Raw genomic sequence first — 17,111 nt, forward strand, 5'->3', positions numbered from 1 at the left:
TACTGCAGGCGGAAGACCAGCCCCGGGTTAGGCTCGTCGTGTGATGATGACGTTGTACGGCCGGCGCGGGCGAGTGACGCAGTGCGGCCCGTTGTCTGTGTGGGGCTGAGTAGCCCCGAGGGCGGTGGGCGCTCCCGGTGGGGGCGGCGCGGGGTTAGCAGGGCCTGGACATGGCGCTGAGAGGCCGCTCCGCGGGAAGATGAATAAGGGCTGGCTGGAGTTAGAGAGTGACCCAGGTACGAAGGGGCCTCGGCGGGCCGGGGGCTGGGGAGGCCTGATGGGCCCCGGTCGCACCTGCGTGACAAATCTCTTCTTGTCGTCCCACCCAGGCCTCTTCACCCTCTTAGTGGAAGATTTCGGTAAGAACCCCTTTACCCCCAATCGTCGGTCCCTGGCTGGTGTGTATGTGGGGGTGGTCCTTGAGTTCTCGCTGCAGAGCCTGGGGCTGCCCTGCCGACCTCTCCTTTCCTGATCGTAGGTGTCAAAGGGGTGCAAGTGGAGGAGATCTATGACCTTCAGAGTAAATGCCAGGGGTGAGTGGCTGGGACGCCCCTTACCTCCGGAGGGCTGAGAAAAGGGCAGGGGAATAGTATCCCTTCAAGGGAGGTAGTATTAGAAAACCTAAGTTGTATAAAGTACCATAAAAGAAAGGGTCACTCGGCCGGGCAGTGGTAGCGCATGCCTTTAATCCCAGCACTTGGGAGACAGAGGCAGGTGGATTTCTGAGTTTGAGGCTAGCCTGGTCTACAGAGTGAGTTTCAGGACAGCCAGGGCTATACAGAGAAACCCTATCTTGAAACAAACAAAAAAGAAAAAAAATAAAAGTGTCACTCTTTGTGGGTGCCCTCTTGGACTTTTTTTTTCTTCTTTGTCTTTGCTCGGTGTTTCCCCTTAGGAAGTTGTAGCCCACCTTTCAACCCTAAGCACTCTTGAAGTACAGTTCAGTTGCATTTCTGGTTTTGCAGCAGGAAGCCTCCTCTTGCATAGTGTTGGACAGTGCCTTTTTTGTAAGTGTACAGTCCCTTAATTGTATAACCTTGTGTTTTGCCTTTAGTCACCACACAAAATTTGTTCTGACCAGTTGTGCTGGTGCAACTCCTTTAATCCCAGTGCTTGGGAGGCAGAGGCAGGCAGATCCATGAGTTTGAGACCAACCTAAGCTACCTAGTGAGACCAGTGTCAACAAATCTAAACAAAGTTGCCCAGTATTTATTGGTTAGTGTGACAAGGACTTTTTTAGCTACCTAAACTCAGTTTCTTGTTTTGGAAATTATAGAATAGGGGCATAGAGAGCCTGTAACAGCTTTGAAATGAAGGAACTGGCTCAGAAGTTGCTGTACTACACTAGCTTTACTGGAGGCTGAGATCTACCAGAGAGAGTTGATACTTGTTCTTTATCAGTGTTTTCTGTGCCTTTTATTGTGTCCCAACCTTATTCCATCCGGAACCAGCAGTTCCAGATTTCCTCCTCCTCCTGGGTAGACTTCATAATGAGTCTGAGTGGGGTTTCAGAGCACCAGGCTTGTACTTGACTGCCTGTGATAGGGGTTCAGGCTTCAGAGCCATGTTGGATACAGTATTGGTAAGAGTGAGGGGCTCAGTGCAAGAGCACTTCAGTGAAAGGCTTAGAGAGGGAAGAAAGGGTGCTGACTGTCATCTGCCTCTTGCTTCTCCAGGCCTGTATATGGATTTATCTTCCTGTTCAAATGGATCGAAGAACGCAGGTCCCGCCGCAAGGTTTCTACATTGGTGGATGATACGTCTGTGATTGATGATGATATTGTGAATAACATGTTCTTTGCTCACCAGGTCTGCTGAGTTCTGAGCTTGTTTGAAGGCCAGGATGCTATCTTTGTTTTTGTTTGTTTCTGGTATTGTGTGGAAAGTGGTAGTGGGGGAGCAGGAAGAAGTGCCAGACTGGAAAAGGTTGGCTGTTGCAGAAACCCTGTGGCAGACTTAGTTCTTTTTCATTAGAGGGAAGACCTCTATAATTACTGGTGACTTAGTACATTCTCCGTGTCCCTAGATAGGAGGTATTTAGTTGGTTTATGTTAAATGAATAAAGACTGGGTAAGACAGAGGAAACTGAAGGATGCTGACATCTTTCTTTTTAGTCTCCATTCTCAATAAATGTGGGCATGGGAATGCCTGGGGTAAAGAGTATATGAGGTATATGCGTGATTATTTTTGATTTATAGCTGATTCCCAACTCTTGTGCCACTCACGCCTTGCTGAGCGTGCTTCTGAACTGCAGCAATGTGGATCTGGGGCCCACGCTGAGTCGAATGAAGGATTTCACCAAAGGTTTCAGCCCTGAGGTACGCATGCTGCAGTACCTTAAATCATGGCTCACAGATGGCCGGGCACATGTGATCCTCAGAGCCATTGGTAATGCCACTACATGGTATCTGGTAATTTTTGGTCATTTCTTTTTCAAATGTTTATTAACATCTATTTGTCTCTTAAGTAATGTGGAAAGTAGTTGATTTTAGGCTTTGCTGTTAAGAAATGAGATGATAGAAGGAAAAGACTTAAGTGGCCCGTGTCATACCTTTTCTGTTGTGACTTTTTCTATCAGGCTGTGGTGCTCCCCAGTAGTCACTGATTCTTGTGCACAGCCAGTATGGACCATCTCCTTGAGAGGTCCTAAGTGAGGTCTCATCTGCCACCATCATCCCTTTAGGAAGGGTCATCTGTGTTGCGATTCCTGGAATGCCTCAGAGCCTGTTTTATTGAACTCTTCCCCTGTCCAGAGACTCACCTGAGTCTGTGTTTATGTAGTCTTATTTTCTTTTTAGAGCAAAGGATATGCAATTGGCAATGCCCCTGAACTGGCCAAGGCACATAATAGCCATGCCAGGTATGTGAGAACTGTGGTTGTTGCTGTGGGGTTGGGATGGTGGAGGATGTCCCTGACTTTGTCCTTTTCCAGGCCAGAACCACGTCACCTTCCTGAGAAACAGAATGGCCTCAGTGCAGTGCGGACCATGGAGGCGTTTCACTTTGTCAGCTATGTGCCTATCACAGGGAGGCTCTTTGAATTGGATGGGTTGAAAGTCTACCCTATTGATCATGGTAGGCCTTCTGAGGAAGGGGCTTGTTGGGTTTCTCATGCTTCCTTCTGATTTTCTGGATCTCAGGGACTTTAGATCCTTGAGATATAGGAGCATGAGTGGGCACCAGGGACATCCAACCCTTGCCATGATTTCATCTTGGACCGTTTATGTGACTGGCTTGTAGCTGCTCAGCCACATTGATGTGTTAACCCTGCTACCCCATCTCAGGGTTTCCCACCTGCTGATTCCTTGTCCTGGTCTTCCCTAGGGCCCTGGGGAGAGGACGAGGAGTGGACAGATAAAGCCCGAAGGGTCATCATGGAGCGTATTGGCCTTGCTACTGCAGGGTAAGGGCCCTCAGCTGTGTCCCTCTGCAGCTGTGTCCCCTTTGGGTGGGAGAGAGAAGCCTAATGAGCTGTAGATGGTAAGGCCGCATGCTATCAGGCAAGATCAGGCTTGGGATTTCAATTTTTCTTTTCTGCCTAGGTTGCCTGTGGCCTGCTCTGGGCTGAGCTGGAGGAGGGGCAAGCCGTGTGTGGGGCTTGGGTGGCACAGGTGTGCTGGCTTCCTGCAGGCCCCTTTCATAGCTCATGGGAAGGCATAGCTGGGTTTCAGGTGTGCGGCTGGCTGCCTGTTGGAGTGGGACTTGTACTTAGAGCTGCAGATGTGACAGTGAGAGGAGCTCTGGCGAGATTCTTGCCTCAGTCTTAAAGCAGGGCTGGGTGGGAACTCCTCTCATGGCTGCCACTGTGATCGCAGGGAGCCCTACCATGACATTCGCTTCAACCTGATGGCAGTGGTGCCTGACCGCAGGATTAAGTATGAGGCCAGGCTGCATGTGCTGAAGGTGAACCGACAAACAGTCCTGGAGGCCCTGCAGCAGGTAAGTTGCCTGGCCATGCCAGCCCAATGCAATGCTCCCTGTCTCTCCTACAGTTTAGTATCTGTCTCTGATTCCCAAATCAGTGTCTTGTAGATCGAGGCTTTAACTAACCATTTCTTTTCTTTGCTTCCTTTGTAGAGGTAGTAGAACTTACCTTCTAAAAAGACGTTGTGGCTTGGCCTTTTTATTTTCCAATAAATAAATGAACGGGTAGTGTCAAGGCCCTTAGCTATCTAAGGTAGAAACCTGGTTCTATCCTTCTCTTCTAAGCTTTGAGTTTTGTTTTAAGCTGATTAGAGTAACACAGCCGGAGCTGATTCAGACCCACAAATCTCAAGAGTCACAACTGCCCGAGGAGAGCAAGCCAGCCAGCAGCAAGTCCCCCCTTGGGCTGGAGGCAGGCAGAACCCCGGCTGCCTCTGAGTGCACTCACACAGGTACTGGAGGGACTTGGGGCCTTCGCCATCCATCATAGCTTGACATGGGAGGCCCAAGCACAAGCACTTCCAGAAGGTACTGGGGCAGTGGTACAGGAGCTCTAGCAGGAGGCCTGAAATCCCAGTACCTGAAGTTTTCCCTATAAAAAGCAGGGAGACTAGAGCGAGCTTCTCCTAAAGGATACCTGAAAAGGACTGTCATGACCCCAGACCCACACCTCTCTGTACTGGGTGGTCCATCCCATACCTCCCACCCCTATTATTTTTTCTATAGGCTGCCTTCTTGCTGTTTTTTTTCCATCTCATTGTGTGACTTAGAGCTTAGTTGCCTATCCTGTTAGCAGTCTTCACTGGGGGAAACAACTGTCACAGGATTATAGACTGTAGGCTTTTCTTAAGGACGCAGCTGAATGTCCTATTTATACTCTGCCTTGTCTCAGATGGTGCAGAGGAGGTGGCTGGTTCGTGCCCACAAACTGCAACCCATAGTCCTCCCAGCAAATCTAAGCTGGTGGTGAAGCCTCAAGGGAGCAGCCTCAATGGGGTTCCCCCAAACCCTGCCCCTATTGTCCAGCGGCTGCCAGCCTTTCTAGACAATCACAATTATGCCAAATCCCCTATGCAGGTAAGATGGAGGTCTCCTCGTCTGAGAGCCACAGCGTTGGGTTCCCAGGGTTAGCTCTTTGACTCTCTGACTGGGCCGTGATGACCAGGCCCCTCTGGCACGCATGGTCCCCACCACAGCTCAGTAGCATAGCCTTAAGGTGGCCAAGAGCTGCTCCTCTGACTTTTAAGTCTGTTTTGCCAGCTACACAGTTGGGCATACTCCTTGGCACATGGGAAGGATTCTCCTGGTAACTCAAAAGTATGTGGCAAGGCATTCTGTTTCTTTTAGAAGCACTTTCACGGCCAAGAGCCTAGTTACCTTCCTCCCTAGCTGCAGTACCATGCCTGGCTTGCCTCTCCTTATTACCACTTTTGCCTGCCCCAGGAGGAGGAAGACCTGGCAGCAGGTGTGGGCCGCAGCCGAGTTCCAGTCCGACCACCTCAGCAGTACTCTGATGATGAGGATGACTATGAGGATGATGAAGATGACGTGCAGAACACCAGTTCTGCCATCAGGTCAGTCCTGACTCTGAGAAGCTGTCAACCTTTGGGTGCCTCAGATCCTGTTCTATTCACCCTGAATCTAAGAAGGCATTTCTGCAGAGACCTCTAGGTACTTAAAGAATGCAGGCCCCGGAGGTGGTTGTCCTGATGGGCTAACCCCTAAGCCTTCAAAAAATTTATGGTAGGTTTAGAGGGAGGGAAACATCTTACCATACATGTGTCAACACGTTTTATTGAGGTGATCTTTCAGCCCAACCTCAAAGAATTGGGGTAGGAGAAGAGGTTGGAAAGATGATTTATTGAGTAGGATGGCAGTTCTGTTGGAGGATACAGCACTGGAAGGTTAGGAGTGAGGTAGCTGGAGTAGAAGAGGCCAACTTCTGTACTGGGGTTCTTAGGGTGCCATTGCTGAGAGATTGTTTGGACCAAGTGTAAGAGCTTCCAGTTGGGCTTGGGAAGAAGATTTGAACCATTCTGAACACTGCTGGGTGTGGTCACCTGGCCCATTCCTTGTTTTTACCTCTTATTGGACCCCACAGATACAAGCGGAAGGGGACAGGGAAGCCAGGATCGTTGAGCAATTCTTCAGATGGGCAGCTGTCAGTGCTGCAGCCCAACACCATCAATGTCTTAACTGAGAAGCTTCAAGAGTCTCAGAAAGACCTTTCAATTCCTCTGTCCATCAAGACTAGCAGTGGGGCTGGGAGTCCAGCTGTGGCTGTGCCCACACACTCGCAGCCTTCACCCACCCCTAGCAATGAGAGCACGGACACAGCCTCTGAGATTGGCAGTGCTTTCAACTCACCCTTGCGCTCACCCATCCGCTCAGCCAACCCAACACGGCCCTCTAGCCCTGTCACCTCTCACATCTCCAAGGTGCTTTTTGGAGAAGATGACAGCCTACTTCGTGTTGACTGCATACGCTACAACCGTGCTGTCCGTGACCTGGGTCCTGTCATTAGCACGGGCCTGCTGCACCTTGCTGAAGATGGTGTACTGAGTCCCCTGGCACTCACAGGTGGGCCTTGAACTCCCTCAGTGGTCACTTGGTGTACCCAAGGAGGAGGAGGGAGGTGGCCTGTTGCCTACAAAGTATCATGTACTCTGATGCATCTCTTTATGTCCTCTCCTAGAGGGTGGGAAGGGTTCCTCACCTTCTACCAGATCAAGCCAAGGCAGCCAGGGATCCAGCAGCCTAGAGGAGAAGGAGGTGGCAGAAGTCACAGAGAGCAGAGACAAGTCTGGGCTGAACAGGTCCAGCGAGCCCTTGAGTGGAGAGAAGTATTCACCCAAGGTGAGTCTGTCTTTCAGCTTTCTTTTCCTAGCAGAGGGAAGGACCCAGACCCCTACTCCCAGGTTTTGGGCTCTTGATTAGAATTTTGGCGTGAAAGTTGGTGGTTAAAGCCAGGAAGCCCTTTGGGTTGGATGGCATTCGTAGCTCCATGGACTGTGGCTGTTCACTCTTGTTTCTAGTTGCTTCTTAGTAATGGAACTTTGGTGCCAGTCAGGCCCCTAAGGTACAATGTTGGGTTGTGGCAGGAGCTGCTAGCACTGCTAAAGTGTGTAGAAGCCGAGATTGCGAACTACGAGGCCTGTCTCAAGGAGGAGGTGGAGAAAAGGAAGAAGTTCAAGGTGGGTGACCTCTCTGCTGCCCAGGGACAGCTGCTCTGAGAGGATGAGCTGGGATGCCCTCATGTGCCTTCTTTTCCACAGATTGATGACCAGCGAAGAACCCACAACTATGACGAGTTTATCTGTACCTTCATATCCATGCTGGCTCAGGAAGGTGAGGCAGTGCTATCACGTCTTAATTGTCCTACCTTGTTGAGGGTCATGTTCATCAGACTCCTCCCCGACTCCCTACCCCCCAAGAATTCATTTTTGGCCTATGAGACTCAAGCACAGGGCGGCTGTGAGAGCCTTGGCTCCTCCTGAGCCTGGGAGACAGCCACCTACTAAGGAGCTTTCTGTTTTGCACAGGGATGCTGGCCAACCTAGTGGAACAGAACATCTCCGTGCGGCGCCGCCAAGGGGTCAGCATTGGTCGGCTTCACAAGCAACGGAAGCCTGACCGGCGGAAACGCTCTCGCCCCTACAAGGCCAAACGCCAGTGAGGACCCCTGGCCCTGGCTCTGCAGCCTCTCTTGCCGCAAGGCCCTCACCAGGGCCCTTCACCGTCCCTCTTTTCCAAGTATTACTGAGTAGTTCAATGAGAGCCCAGGCCCTGGGACTGGGAATGACTTCTGTATTCTGCTCTGTGCTCTGGGGTCTGCAGGGACAGGGCAGCTCCACAGTGCTCTGCAGCTGGAGGGTGCCGTGACCTCCACAGCCATCTGAGGAGCAGCAGGACCTGGCCTTTCTGCCTGGGCAGCGGGATATACCTTCTACCTATTGGAGATGCCTACTTTTGGGGCCTTCGGCCATCTTGCCACTGTATTAACATGGCAGCTTCCTGACTCTGCTGTCTCTCCCAGCAGTGGTCATTCTGCTGAGGCCAGGTCTCTTGTAACACACCACAGTCCCAGCTGGGAAACTCAGAAGGCATCGGTCCCAGTGCTCTAGCCTGTCCTTGTGAAGAAGCTGGGCCGACTCTTCATTCCTCTGGGAGAGCGCCAAACTCAGGGACCAGGCTGCTGAGCTGGAATGGGCATCCCAGTAGGATCCCAGCCTGTCAGGGTCCCGCAGCTGTGGTGGGGACAAGTGTTTGAACCGCCCCAGTGGCATGCAAACCGGTTAGTGAGTCTGAGCAAGGCTCTGGGGCTCTTCGCCTTCAGTGTTGTGGCCCTGGCCATGGGCCTACCTTAGGCTCCTAATCTCTGTCTCTGGGGTCCAGAGGAGCCTCTACCTAGCCCCTCAGTATTACCATGTCTCCTCTTAGGAATATCAGAGGCAGGGCTGCTTGAATGAAGCTGACACTATTCAATTCTCCCAACTGTGCCGGCTTCCTTGGCCTCTTGCAAGGTACTCAGGGTAGGGGACAGGGTCAAGAGGAGTTAGAACTTCTGCGTTCCCAGAGGGCTTGATGCTAGTGGGGCAATAAGCACAAGCTCCAGCCCCAAACAGCCTGTGCCCTCTGCTAGATACAGGTGATCCAAGCAGGCCCCTCATCTGGACAGCACAGCGGTCTGACCCCTCTAGTTTCTGTAAATATTGAATCAGTGAGTAAATAAAAGTGTGCTAATAATTGGTCTTCTGGTTGCTCTCTTGAGGTCTGGGATGGTGGAATGAGAGACTGACTAGACTGAGGTAGAAATGATTGGTTGCTGTGGTAGGCCTGGGATGGGATTTAGGACCTAAAGTGAGGGGAGGATTTAAGATGGGCTGAGGTCAAGGTATACTGAGTTGAGGTGCTTGCCTCTCACCAGATTTGATTTCTCTGAACCTGAAAAGATGCTGGGCTTCTGGCTCAAAGCTAAGCTAGCTACCCATGTATCTACCTGGTGCATTCTCGGAGAGTCACTGGGACCTGAGAGGGTGTATGTCTCACCCCTTACCGCATTGGGGCAGTACAGCAGATCTGCCTCTGCCTCTCTCTGCCTTACTGTTCTCTATGGACAGTGCTGGAGCCCTTTTTCTCTTTAGTGGCCCTACAGATGGGGCCTCGAGTCCAGAGCAAGGCACAGCAGGATTCCCTGGAGAACCTTTAATGGCCCTTGCCGTCCTGTCTGGGTCTAGTAATCCAGGGCACAGATGAGGGCCACACCACGCTTTATCCAGTGTCGCTGGGGCTTGTTGCTGGGGATCTCCACAGCAATGACGTAGTTGGTTGAATGGCCTGTAGTTGATAATGTCCCTGAAGCAGGCAAGAAAGGGGGACGTTTAGGTTATACCCCATCACAGTAGAGAAGGGCGGGGTCAGGGTTGGGACAGGAACTTGGGCAGTGACTGACTGACCTGGGTTGGGGATAGGGAGGGACCCTAGCCCCATTGCCCGGCCCCTTCATGACTATCTGATCAAGGCTCAGGCCTGCCTAGTTATGGTGCTGCAACTGAAGAGAAAGTTGCTACCACCCATCTCATTCCCTATCGAGCCTAGCACTGCCTCAGCCCTGCATTTGGCCTCAGTTCTTCTGAGCTCCTGGTGAAAGATGGGACCTTTAGGCTTGTAGGATGCACAATAGATGACTAAGGAGGCCAGCTGGCTGGGAATTGAACCTCCAAATACTACTTTGCTGCATTGGGCTTTAGACTGGCCCAAACTTGTACCAGCCTTCCTAGTCAGCTAACTTGGGTCTTTGTAAACTTACTAGACTTCCACCTGTAATACAGACTCTTTGCCTTGGAAAGCCTTACCAGCACGGGTCAGAGTCTTGTAGATGGGGCACAGGTAGAAATTCTGGTTCTGGACCTTCCGGTTAGCTACTGGCAAGAGCCAGATGACAGCCATCTCTGTATACAGCTCTTTGGGCCGTGACTCAGCTAGCTGGAAACCCACCGAGTCCCAGCGAGCACCTTCCAGGAATAGTCCATGGATGTAGCACCCTGTTTCAGGCCTTTCCTTAATTTCTGATGTTGCCTGGGACAACACCTGTGGTGAGCACACAGATACCACATTGGAAACAAGATCAGGATTTTGCATTAGGAGGCAGATCTCTCTCCTGAAAATCGCTGCTCACCCACCACCTATCTGCCATTATAGTCTGACCTGTAGTCTGCCCTGTCCCTCTGATCTCCCCTGGGACTATTGGCCTAGGTATTTTCACCTCCTACTCAGGAGTACTCCAACCTTTAAGCCTCCCCCATCACCCACTTCAGACCTTGAAATCAAAGGTGATAGTATCGATAGAGATGACGAACTTTCGGGCGAAGTTCTGTAGAGTGCCTGTCAGGAAAGCCTGAGGGAAGAAGAAGCCACTGATCCAGAAGACAGGTGGGATGCCATTTTTGATCCAGGAATGCAGGAAGTCCAGGCGCTGCAGCAGGTCCATGATCCATGAGGCCAGTGGCTTGAGGGATGGGTAGGCCTTGCTTTTCCAGAGCTCGGGCACGGTGTTGTTGTACAGGCTGGTGGACATCAGCTCTAGCTCCAAGGACATTACCACTAGCCCCTTAATTGCCTTGAGCATGTCACTAAGTGTCTGTGTGATCACCACGAGGAGCTTGTTGTACCTGTGGGGTCAGTGGCAAGGTATTTGTGGGCCGGGTTCTGTGGCAGTATCTGTGCCTCGACATCCGAGACCACAGTCAGTGACAGAACGCACAAGCTTAGGTGCAGAACTGGGTGAGCCATGCTGGGTACAATAGCAGCCCTGGCCCTTAGCAAATGTGTGACTTAAGACAGTCAACGTTCTGGGGCCCTCAGTTAATTCTTCTATAAAACAGGAATAAGCAGCTGAATTATTAAACAGGCATTTAGCACTTAGCACAACAGCTGGCTAATGGTAACACCTGTTGTTTCTCGACAGCAGTGGCCCCTGACTCGGTTTGCCTAGGCGTGGCAAGAAATTACCTAATGACCTCTTGTACCAGCACCGTGTTCATCGACTCCTCATACAGCACAGGGAACTTGCTTATCACATCTTTCAATTCAATAGGCCCCGGCACCTGGAGCAGAATTTCCTCCGCTACATCTTCTACTAACTGCAGGGGCAAAGAGACACGGAGGGACCAGGCTGGCTACCCTTAGCCATGTGCAGGCAGGACAGTGCAGCCCGGCTGTGCCCAGACCTTGGCCCTTTACTGATACCCACCTCCTCCCGGCTCTGGCCGCCCATGGAGGAGGACTTGGGCTGAAGCTGGAGAATGGCACCAAACAGGGCAAATGTCTCATTCTGGGCAAAGGTGATGTTGGCATTGTCATGTAGACCGAAGATCTCAGGCATGTCATTGAGAGGAAGGCTCTTGATGTAGGAGAGGTAGCCCTAGAAAGCAAGAAGGCTGAAACGGAAGGCCTCGGCCTGCTCGGCCCCAGCCTGCAGACTCACCATCACCCTTCCTAGTTCATTTTACTGTTGCTTCTGGAACGGAACGGCTCTTACCTTCCTCTCAGCCTTCTCCTGCCATCCTACCCTGTAGCTGCTCAAACCTAACATTCCTCAACCCCCCCCCCCCCCCCCCCCGTCACAGTCCCCTATGTGGTATTCACCCCACCTAGCCACAGCTCAGGATGCTTCCCCCACCACCCTAGAAGCATGTCTTCAGGGAGTGCTGCCCCCATATTCTGCATCACCACCACACTGAGTGATCCTTGGAACTGCTGAGGCAGGGTTCCTCTCTCCCCACAGAACCTGCTCGCCCCTGGATTAACTGACTGTGCTGCTCACTGCGGGATGGGTTTTTTCATTCGGTGCCCTGGGAGACAGAGCTGTACCTCTTCCTACTACCTCCTCCTGTATTAAGGTTCCACGGGACCCCAGGAACTCCTCTGGCAGGCCCCTCCCCTTCCCGTGACTCACATTGAGGTCATAGGTGGGTGGGATCTGGTGGTAGATGCCAGAGTCGCTGTAGCTGTGCTCGGGAGAGAGCACAGCAGGGTTGTAGAAATCCTCTAGTATGTTCATGACACAGCGGCGGTCCCAGTCGTCAGTGACACGGCCACCATAGTTGATCTCTCCAGCTGTGTACTTGAGAACCTGTGGGATGGATGAACAGTGGTTCCCTATTATAGGTGCCCAAGTCAGTGGCACCGAGCCTGCCCCTTGCCTACCTTATAGGGGATGTCATCATATTCATCTAGGAACATCTTGAGCTGGCTGATGCAGATGCGCAGGTCTCCATCTGTGAACTCATAGGGGATGTTGAAACCCAGGGGCCCAAATTTACGGCGCTCAAGTGCATTCCCATGGAACAGGCACAGAGAGAGCAGCAGGGACTTGAACTCCACTACCTGCAGGACAGCAAGGGACAAGGTCATAAGAAGAAGGGCAGGGAGAGGGAGGTGGGTGCTTAGAATGTGTCCCACCTTTAAAGATCATTTTAACTGTGTGTGAGTTGTGTGTGGGTGTGTGTACACGGGCGCTGTTGCTCAGAGGCCAGAGGGCTCAGGTCCCTGTGGGGCTGGAGCTGCAGGCCATTGTGAACTGTCTGTGTGGATGTGGGAACTGAACTCGGGGTCCATCTGGAAGAACCCCGTGCTCCCGAGCACAGACCCATCATCTCTCTAGCTGATGCCTTACCTTTTGACAGGAATGGAGGAAGTCATCACTGAGGTTGTTGTAGGACTTCAGCAGATTGGCTTTGACGCCACGTGGTGGCTCAATAGTCATTTTGGAGCCATTTTGTAGGATGGACACAGGGAACTTGTTGCTGGGCAGGCTGGTGAGCCATAAGCGGAAATCCCGATGTACCTGGTGACCACAGCACCTCGTGAGCACAGAGACCTAGGCTCCTTCCATCCAGGGACTCAAACTCATTCTCTGACTTAGTCCTTCCTTGAGTTGGTTAGGCTATAAGGCCATGCAGACAACTGGCTAAGAACAGGCCTTAGCAAATCCTAGGGCCACCAGTCTGTACTGGGAAGTCACCAATCCCCTGAGACTCAGCAACTCAGGGGGCCGGTAATAATCTAGTGAATAATCCAGAATAGCCCAGTTGCATCGTGGTGTACATGCTTTGCGCCTGAGTCTGGGCTGCGTGCTTTGTGGAGAGGCGTCACGACAGACACACCTTGTCAGGATTGATGTGCTCAATGAGGCGCTCCAGGGCTGGCATCCAGCTTGGTGCCAAGTGGCAGTTCTGAAAGAAGACCCACTTGCCTCTCTCTATGGAGCTGCGCATCATGGCTTCTGCCCGAGGGCCCTGTGGAGACAGGGGCATTCAGTAGGAGGCTGCTGCTCATCTTCCCTAGCCTATGCCTCACCCTTACCTGACCCTGTCCCAAGGAGATGGCAGAGAGCTTCTTGGAAAACTTCATTTCTTCTGCAAATTTATAGAGGTCAGCAGCGGGGTCAGTACCGGGGGACAGCACGAAGATGAGCGGTGTTGTGGAGTTGGACTCTTTGAACACTGCAGACAGATTGGCTGTCTAGAAGGATAGGGAGAGATGCTGAGACCACATGGGGCTGGTGAGAATCAGGGTTCAGGGTAAGGGAAGGGATTCCCAGGTTTCTGGAGCAGTTCCAGGGCCTTCAAGGTCCTAGATCATCTGCATTCCAAGAGTTCCATCCTGGACAGGCTGGAAGGCCGTTCTCAGAGCAGCCACATCCCTGAGACCCAGGATATCAGCTCGACCTAGAGACCAGCACTTGCCTGGGGCTCAATGAATCGGGGTTCCAGGTGGGTGGCCACAAAGTCCTGCATGGCATTAGTAACTTTATCCCCACGCAGGCAACGGAGAATAAGCAGTTTCTGGAACTCGTCCAGGTATGTGTCCCAGATTCCAGGCAAGAGCTCCCTGCAATAAAGCCCACATATCCCTCAGAGCCAGTCTGCAGGAAACCATTGGTCCGTGGACTTTGCCAGATGTATGGGGGTGCCCAAGAGAACAGGGCTAGAAGCGCAGGGAGATGTGGCCATAGATGCAGGGCTATACTAGGTAACCTTTCGGGGGAGGTCTCTGGGCACGCCTATTTCTGGGGTCTTCTCTTCTGTTCCTGGTAGCACACTATGGGATCCAGCTCACCTGTGAGGCTCAGCACTGTCAAAGATGGCCTGGAACTTCGAGAGGTGCATCACGAAGTCAGTGGAGAAGGTTGCAAAGGCTGGCAGGTTTGAAAGTGCCAAGATGTCTCGCCAGGCCCGGTCTGACAGCCACTGGGGTGCAGGGTTCTCAGACATGGTCTGGATGGAGCCTCCAGACAAGAGGTAGCGCCACTCAGCCTGGTAGAGTACGGACTGAGTTGGTACCCACGCCTTGTAGGCAGCACCTTACCCAGAGAAACTGAGTTATTGTTAGTGTCCGCTACTCTGCCATTTCTTCGATATGAGATTTACAGAAGCTCCTGACTAGACAAGTATGGGAGGCTCAGGACAGTTTGGCCCTGGGAGACAGTCTCTCTGCTCCGTAGCACCCTTAAGGCTCTGAGAAGACCTGCGTTCATAACATCGGTTGGGCCATATTAATCTAGAGTCCCCTGTTGTGTTTAAGCAAGGACTTGTGTTTCCAAAGATCTCTGTCCCCTTTAACTGTGTTATGTTCTTTTGCTTTGCCTTTCCTTTATACCTCTCCTGTGCCCTCAGGCCCACAGTGGGGTGACCCCTGGGACGGACAGCCCGTGGGCCGTCTGCTTGCTCCCGCACCTGGTTGATCTTGCCCTCGTTCATCATTATACGGACACACAGCAGGAAGGCGAACATCAGCTTGTGTTTCTCAAACAAGCTGCGGCAGACATTGCTGTAGAGGCTGAAGGTTAGGTAGCGGTTGATGTTGACGATGCGCTTCTTCAGGCTGTCTACAAGGTAGAAGAAGTGGTAGCCGAGCATGAGAAAATGCGGGGAGAGAGAGAACCTCAAGGCCTAGCCCAGGTTTGAAAGTCTTCCTAGCAGCTCTCAGGGTAGTCCGTGCATCTCCTTGGGCAGCTAGTATTTCCAATAGGGGGCTCTGAGTAGGGTGGGGATGAGAGGTGGTATGTTCTTGGTATCATGAGTGTATGATGTAAGGGTGAAGAGGGATGAAGGCTCAGGAATGTGCCCATAAGCATTCCATCCACCTCAGAACAGGGCTGTTGGGTTGGTGTGCTAGAGCTACCTGCCCTCTCTGAGTTGGCAATGCCTGAGAGGAAGATGTTGAGGAACCACTCAAGGGAGTACTGGTACATGGGGTCCACGTTGGCCAGGTCTGACACACAGAAGAAGAGGATCTGGGTGCGGACTGCCACAGGTATGTACTCCATGCGTGTGAGGTCAATGTCCTTCTCCGTCTGCTCTGCAATCCTGACCTTAGCCTGGGTAGAGAGTAATAGGGAACGTGTTAGGTCCAGGGAGGCCACAAAGAGCAGAAGGTAAAGGTAAATTGGAGCAGGGTTGGGGCAGGGGAGGGTTAGGCTGATAGGAAGGCACCTCCCAACCTGGATCTCAGCAGCCTTCATCTTGGAAGCCTCTAGCACCTTGATAAGTTCCATGTCATCTACAGGGTTACCCTCAGAGGAACTGAGACGGTACAGTATCTGATCTTCAATGTCCTTTAGCTCTTGGCGCATCTTGGCATTACTGATAATCAGCTGGTTCTTGGCTTCTTCCAGATCAGGTCGCTCCTCGGCCACTACCTGGCCCAGTAGCTGGTCCTCCAGGCCACTACCAAAGGTGGAGGACATCACGCTTATAACACCTGGGCAACTCCAGGGATCAAGGTTAAGTCCACACTTACCTATCAAGAGCCCAGCACCATTGCCAGTGTCAGCCTCAGTCTGTGGGACTGATACAGGCTTGCTTTTACACACAATTGGTTCTCAGTGAGACTTTGGGTGGTAGGAGCTGGCCAGCTAGATTCTTCATTGGCAGAGGGGGGGGGTGTGAATGATCAAGTAAGATAAGGCTTAAGAGCGCTTGCTATTTCTCCTACTGTAGTTACTCAAATGAAGACTTGAATATGTAGCAGGCAGTGTGTGTGTGTGTGTGTGTGTGTGTGTGTGTGTGAAGAGGGATACTCTTTGGTGGAAATGGAGCTGAGTAGGAGGAGCCAGTGGAGGGTCTGGAAAGCCTTGAGATGCCAGAGTGCCTGGGAGGAAGTTATGGGGCCACTGAACAGGAACGACAGACTTCTTAATTCCGGCAGCTTAGGGGATGGCTAAGGGACAGCTGTCAGGAGGGGACAGCTGACGAATGTGTTCTCTTGGGTGGAGGCTCTTACCTGGGTGACAGTGTAAAGTTGATGAGGGTGAGTTTGGTGGAGATCTCTGGTGAATAGTGAGGATTGGGCAGCTTGGTGGTAATGTACATCCTGAAGTCCTCGTGGTAGGGGATCACTGTGTCTCCCAACTTCAGGACTGTGTTCCCTTGCTGCTTGTATGTCTGTAGTAGGTAGGATGGGCCGGCAGTCGTTGGAGTGTGCCCAGCTCCTTGCCCAGGCCTGTAATCCATAGCTTCCCCTTCCCTGACAGGCCTACCTGCTTAAGCAGCACAGGCTCCAGCGCCGGATCCAGCTCCTCACCCACATTTTCTAGAAGGCATGGCTTTCCAAAGCGGATAGCATTTTCCATGCTGCGCAGGAAGTCCCGGTCACTCAACTTGAACACATCCAGCCCACTTTCCTTCTCCTGCAGAGGAAGGTGGGGTTACGGGAGCTTAGAGTGGGCCCAAGGTTCAGCTGTTTCCCCAAGCACTGGGAAAAGACATCTGAGTGTCTGAGGAGGCAGAGCTGGTAGGTCTGCTTACCATGTTCTTGATCCATTTGTTAGCCTGACCCTGGGGGTCAATGAAGTGGGTCCAGCGCTGGGAGAATTGATTGATGACCCCATTCTCCACTGACAGAGTGTCATTGGGGAGGCCAGCAATCTGTGGGAAGCCAGGTGCCATGTTTGGTCAGGGTTCTTGTATGAGCACAGCTGGCTGGGACATTGGCTACTCCTAACTCTGTTTGGCTGTAGGTTTCTCCTTGTTGTGTGCTTTGGATGGGGGGGGGGCATGAGGAATAGGGGTGGCAGTGTGGATAAGAATGCATCTCCACGATTCTCTTCTGCTACTGCTGGACGGTCTCCTAATGCTCTCTTTTGCTGGACCTTTTTGTCCATGTGGCTTCTACATCCTTGC

General features: G+C 52.1%; 2 protein-coding genes across 3 annotated transcripts in view; one reads left to right on the forward strand and one right to left on the reverse strand.

Moving 5' to 3' along the window:
- Positions 1–47: 47 nt before the first annotated feature.
- On the forward strand, positions 48–8,670 carry Bap1 (BRCA1 associated protein 1). 2 transcript variants are annotated; one of them, XM_052190079.1, is made up of 17 exons: positions 48–236; positions 330–359; positions 479–533; positions 1,677–1,809; positions 2,199–2,318; positions 2,799–2,860; positions 2,933–3,075; positions 3,325–3,403; positions 3,816–3,939; positions 4,229–4,376; positions 4,817–5,001; positions 5,368–5,498; positions 6,026–6,504; positions 6,620–6,780; positions 6,960–7,118; positions 7,200–7,272; positions 7,467–8,670. In XM_052190079.1, exons 1-17 carry the CDS (start codon positions 200–202, stop codon positions 7,598–7,600), a joined length of 2,253 nt encoding a protein of 750 aa, XP_052046039.1. In that variant the 5' UTR covers positions 48–199; the 3' UTR covers positions 7,601–8,670. The 2 variants fall into 2 exon arrangements, with proteins under 2 accessions (XP_052046039.1, XP_052046041.1); XM_052190081.1 differs by having other exon boundaries at positions 50–236; positions 7,026–7,118.
- A 481-nt stretch (positions 8,671–9,151) lies between these two features.
- Dnah1 (dynein axonemal heavy chain 1) overlaps positions 9,152–17,111 on the reverse strand; it is a 59,440-nt gene continuing 51,480 nt past the window's right edge. The window contains exons 60-77 of the mRNA XM_052190634.1: positions 16,737–16,856; positions 16,469–16,618; positions 16,213–16,373; positions 15,431–15,656; positions 15,112–15,307; positions 14,664–14,815; positions 14,047–14,243; positions 13,674–13,818; positions 13,291–13,449; positions 13,092–13,223; positions 12,602–12,772; positions 12,133–12,312; positions 11,882–12,058; positions 11,177–11,347; positions 10,936–11,066; positions 10,244–10,595; positions 9,780–10,014; positions 9,152–9,279 (exon numbers count right to left, since the gene is read on the reverse strand). Coding sequence (XP_052046594.1) covers positions 9,158–9,279; positions 9,780–10,014; positions 10,244–10,595; positions 10,936–11,066; positions 11,177–11,347; positions 11,882–12,058; positions 12,133–12,312; positions 12,602–12,772; positions 13,092–13,223; positions 13,291–13,449; positions 13,674–13,818; positions 14,047–14,243; positions 14,664–14,815; positions 15,112–15,307; positions 15,431–15,656; positions 16,213–16,373; positions 16,469–16,618; positions 16,737–16,856 — 3,177 coding nt within the window. The 3' untranslated portion in view covers positions 9,152–9,157. The remainder of the gene's footprint in view (positions 9,280–9,779; positions 10,015–10,243; positions 10,596–10,935; positions 11,067–11,176; positions 11,348–11,881; positions 12,059–12,132; positions 12,313–12,601; positions 12,773–13,091; positions 13,224–13,290; positions 13,450–13,673; positions 13,819–14,046; positions 14,244–14,663; positions 14,816–15,111; positions 15,308–15,430; positions 15,657–16,212; positions 16,374–16,468; positions 16,619–16,736; positions 16,857–17,111) is intronic.

Source organism: Apodemus sylvaticus, chromosome 8, assembly GCF_947179515.1.
Source record: "Apodemus sylvaticus chromosome 8, mApoSyl1.1, whole genome shotgun sequence".
NCBI lineage: Eukaryota > Metazoa > Chordata > Mammalia > Rodentia > Muridae > Apodemus > Apodemus sylvaticus.